Source organism: Solea senegalensis, linkage group LG2 (assembly GCF_019176455.1).
Source record: "Solea senegalensis isolate Sse05_10M linkage group LG2, IFAPA_SoseM_1, whole genome shotgun sequence".
NCBI classification, from domain to species: Eukaryota; Metazoa; Chordata; class Actinopteri; order Pleuronectiformes; family Soleidae; genus Solea; species Solea senegalensis.
Window position 1 is genome coordinate 18,362,399 of NC_058022.1, and position 4,587 is coordinate 18,366,985.

Sequence of the window (4,587 nt, forward strand, 5' to 3'; positions counted from 1 at the left end):
AATAAATACAAAAAATAATAGGCAACTATTTTCCTGAAAGTAATTCATTCAAACATGGGTCACAGGCTGTTTTCCCGTTCGATTATAAAAATGACTATCTTGTAAAATAAAATAACGTAGTTAGTTTATATTTTCATATTCAGAAAATTGTTAATATTTATGTATTGATATTGAAAATGTGTAAGTAAATTACTAAATGTTGGGTATATTGGACATCCACAGATGTCGATTATTAAATAAGTGTTGTGTAATTAATCATACAATAAATGACAAAACGTAAGCGACAGGTTGTATTTTCTCCATTCCTGGTCACGTCATCTATTTGCTTTTGATTACACTTCAACTCCCATCATGCCTCTCTGTATTTTCTCCGGAAGAAAACCTGCTACTTCCTTTGCCCTTTCTCTTTCCGTCAACGGAGTTTAGGTAGGATACCAAATGTCGGATTCCTCTCCACAAATCTGTTCTAAATCTTTATTTTTTCACGCCATCCGGGTCGTACTGTCATGTGTATATGTTTTCTAAATGTCTAACAATCAGGCCCACTGACTATTTTAGCTACAGATGTATGTTTTGCAGTATTTTGTTGGTTAAGTGTAGTTCATTGATGACATGGCGTAGAGACAGCGGTGTGTAGTGGATGCCGACCCGGCCTGTTCCAACGCTTCACACCGGACAATGATGTGTCTGATGTGGGGCAAAAAGAGAAGCTGGGGAGAATTTAATGTTAACATACATATCTGTTTTAGCGGTAGGTTGGTCTGTGAGTCTCGTCATACTGTACAACGACTGCTCCCTCGCGTCAAATATGATGCTAAGTGGGTTAGCTAGCTAAGCTAAATATAGCTGAGAACTTAGCAATAGCTGGGAACGTGTGCGAACTTTTTTGTAACAGTTAATTTACATGTATTAAAATGAATTGTGTTTTTAAAACACATTTCCAGTAGAAGTTTGTGATTATATGTAGACTAACTAAAATGAATGTCTCGCCGTAGTCTTGAAATATTAAAGTCTTCAGTTTCTGTGCAGGATGGGACGTGTAATCAGGGGACAGAGAAAAGGTGCGGGCTCTGTTTTCAAAGCCCATGTCAAGCACAGGAAAGGTGCTGCCAAGCTCCGTCACATTGACTTCGCTGAACGCCATGGTTACATCAAGGGAATCGTAAAGGTAAACTGACTTTTAACCTACTTGTTCTGTGCGCAGACTAAAGCTGCACTGGTTGTCTGAGCATGTCAGTGATGTTACTCTTGTGTCGGTTTGCCCTCTCAGGATATTATCCATGACCCCGGCCGTGGTGCTCCCCTGGCTAAGGTGGCCTTCCGTGACCCATACCGCTTCAAGAAGAGGACGGAACTCTTCATTGCTGCTGAGGGCATCCACACTGGACAGTTCATCTACTGCGGCAAGAAGGGTAAGTGTGTCACAAGTGCACTTGTCACTGTTCTGGCAAAGAAAGTATATAGAACACTAACTTTCACAGCCTTTCTCCAGATAACGATATCGTAATCAAGTTTTTAAGCTCTTCCCTGTCCCTGAACCATAGTTGTTAAATGTTTAAGATTATTTTGATGTGAATTGGATGATGGCTTACCTGGAAGAATAGTGTTGCTGTAATTGTTTAGCGATCATTTGGACACAACAGTTGATGTGCTTGGGATTTCAAAAGCACCACAGTCCACTTGTGCTTGTACAGCAGTGTTGGTAGACAAATGTTTCTTTGGAACGATCTATGGCAGAGCAAAGTGTTGGAAAGAGCTCAGACAAACCAGACAGTTTTGAATCGGTGTCACTGTCGTGAGATGGAGAAGTAAAATTAACAATCTCAATTCAGTGTTTAGCTTCAAGAGTGTAGTTATGGTTAAGTTGACAGGGTTGATATTTGAAGATTTCACCCCTTATCCAAGAGGCTTCTTCAGTTCTGACCTGAAGTGCAAGTTGTGAGTGAAATTCAGTAGTAGCTTGTTGATACTAATGGTTGTGTGAAATTTTTACAGTGACACTCTAGCAGAAAGTGGTGCTTAATGTAGGGGGGCTACTTCATCTTAAAAGGAAATCAAACATGACAAGACTGACATGTTGAATCCCCAGACAAGCTGTTGTGAAATGTATGGTCATGAAATAACTGTACTGTTGTAATTATCTGGATTCTGATGTCTGAGTTAATACTGTGGCCTTGAATCTTTACTGAGTCAGACAACCTTTTTACGTTAAAGTGCCTCGAGTTTGGCGTTGTATGCCTTCATTCATGCTGCCTCAGTGTTTCTATCATACGTTGTTCTTTGTACTGCACTGATAAATTCAGGAGTTTGTATAGAATTACATTTTTGACTTCCAAGTTTTTTTAGTGTGTGAATTTCTCACCTTTTTGTTAAGTGTATTGGTAAATGCAATTTTCTGGGAATTGGCCAGTTTTCAGATAATGCGCTTAATGACATCATTATGGTTTTGGGAATTTTAGGCATTGTAACTAATTTGAATTTGATTCCTCTTTAATAAGTGTTGAGCCTTTGTCTCACCATCTTTTAATCCCACAGCTCAGCTGAACATCGGTAATGTCCTGCCCGTTGGTACAATGCCTGAGGGAACCATCATCTGCTGCCTGGAGGAGAAACCAGGTGACAGAGGCAAACTGGCCCGTGCTTCAGGAAACTATGCCACAGTCATCTCCCACAACCCAGAGACCAAGAAGTCCCGAGTCAAGCTTCCCTCCGGCGCCAAGAAAGTTATTGCCTCTGCTAACAGAGCTGTCGTCGGTAAAAACCTTTAATGTGTTCCTCACATCGGTTAATATGGCATCTGTGAACCGTGTGCTGACCAGACCTTCTGTTTGAAAGGTGTGGTTGCTGGCGGTGGTCGTATTGACAAGCCCATCCTGAAGGCCGGTCGTGCCTACCACAAATACAAGGCCAAGAGGAACTGCTGGCCACGTGTCCGTGGTGTGGCTATGAACGTAAGTGAACATGAGTATACAGGGAATGTCTTAATCATTGTGCTATAACCTAACATTGCAAAAAAAAATTTGTTTTTCACTTGAGGGAGTTTTGAGTTGATGGGTATTGTAACATTGGTTTAATTTAACAGGTTCTGATTTCTTAAATATTTTCTGGTTTCTTTGATTCATAACAAAGACATAAATTATTTGCACCTATATAGCTATATCCTACATATCGATGTCTGCATTTGTTTTTCTTCGTCAAGCATGTTGTGTGTGTGTGTGTGTGTGTATATAAGGTTAAAAAGGTGATCAAAGTAAATGTAGATGACTACATTGTCAACACTGAAAGAGGATGAAGGATCTTGTTATTTCATAAATTGGTTTCCCAGACTAACGTCGGTTATCTGTCTCCCTGCAGCCTGTTGAGCATCCCTTCGGTGGTGGTAACCATCAGCACATTGGCAAACCCTCAACAATCAGGAGGGACGCACCAGCTGGTCGCAAGGTCGGTCTTATTGCTGCCCGTCGTACAGGCAGACTGCGTGGAACAAAGACCGTCCAGGAGAAGGAGAACTAAATCTGAATTTCTTGATAATAAAACATGTTCCAAAAAGAATTTGGTTATTGGTTTCTCATTGATGGAAGACTCAAAAGAAAACTACTTGTATTTGAAGTGCTCAAAGACTAGAGTGACCTGTGTCTGGGGGACTGCCATGATATTGGCTGACTACATAAGAGAATGAATGAGCAGGTGTTTCTGGGAAAGTGAGCGGAAATTATATGGCATCAACTGGCAATAAATGTTTTTTTTCTATACAGCAATATAAAAGCCTTTAGGGCTTGATTCAGACTCAGCCCAATGTTTGGCTTGGGAATGTGCATAAATTGTTTCTAAAACAAATTTCTAAACTGCGTTGTTCTCCATGAGAAATAATTTATGCTTTGCAGAATACATAAAACACTAATACTGTACTCATCCAATACAAAGTATGATTACATTTGTTGACTCAAGTATCTTATATTGCTAATGTTTACTGTCACCTTGACTATGTCTATATGTATAAATGCATTGAGTTGTTGCCATGTGATGAGCTGATCTTATTTGTGTTGGTCGGGTGTCTCATAAAGTGGTCAGTGAATAAATATTCTGTTACGACCCAGCCTGCAACTAAATAACAAGTTTGGGTGATATAAAATGTATTTAACAAAGAAGTAAAATGGTGTTGATTGCAAAATGAAGTGTGCCATGACCAAAGGTAAACAGGCAGTGTACACCGTTAAACAGAATATAACTCTTCAGAAGAAACTACCAGTATTCAACAGTATTCAGCTCCTAGTCAGTGTTTCTATACATTCAGTTTTTTAAACTACCCTTCACCCAAAACGTACAAAGCAGGTGCAATTTAGCACAAACCTCGGCCACAATCAGTGTTAACGACTCTGTAGAGTCATGTAGATTTTGATCATATGTGGATAACATCAGAGAGACCATTGAAGAACCTTTATGTGCGTAATTGGATCAGGACACATATCACTGACTCATTTACAGATTGTTAAAATGATCTGTAAATAATTTACAGATCATTTCAACAACAAAAAAAAGTAAACTGAATTATTTTTTTTATTTTTTTTTCTCAGCCACTTCAGCTGA

At 39.4% G+C, this 4,587-nt stretch overlaps 1 protein-coding gene across 1 annotated transcript; it reads left to right on the forward strand.

The window, feature by feature from the left end:
* The first annotated feature begins 402 nt into the window (after positions 1-402).
* rpl8 (ribosomal protein L8) lies at positions 403-3,552 on the forward strand. Its single transcript, XM_044019624.1, has 6 exons — positions 403-426; positions 1,030-1,168; positions 1,271-1,412; positions 2,536-2,754; positions 2,836-2,951; positions 3,355-3,552. The coding sequence occupies exons 2-6, from the start codon at positions 1,031-1,033 to the stop codon at positions 3,511-3,513; spliced, it is 774 nt and encodes a 257-aa protein (XP_043875559.1). The 5' UTR covers positions 403-426; position 1,030; the 3' UTR covers positions 3,514-3,552.
* Positions 3,553-4,587: the final 1,035 nt, after the last annotated feature.

Coding starts and splice junctions, on each gene's coding strand:
- rpl8 (XM_044019624.1), top strand. CDS start 1,031: ATGGGACGTGTAATCAGGGGACAGAGAAAAGGTGCGGGCTCTGTTTTC. Junction 1,169..1,270: donor ACATCAAGGGAATCGTAAAG/GTAAACTGACTT, acceptor TTGCCCTCTCAG/GATATTATCCATGACCCCGG. Junction 1,413..2,535: donor CATCTACTGCGGCAAGAAGG/GTAAGTGTGTCA, acceptor TTAATCCCACAG/CTCAGCTGAACATCGGTAAT.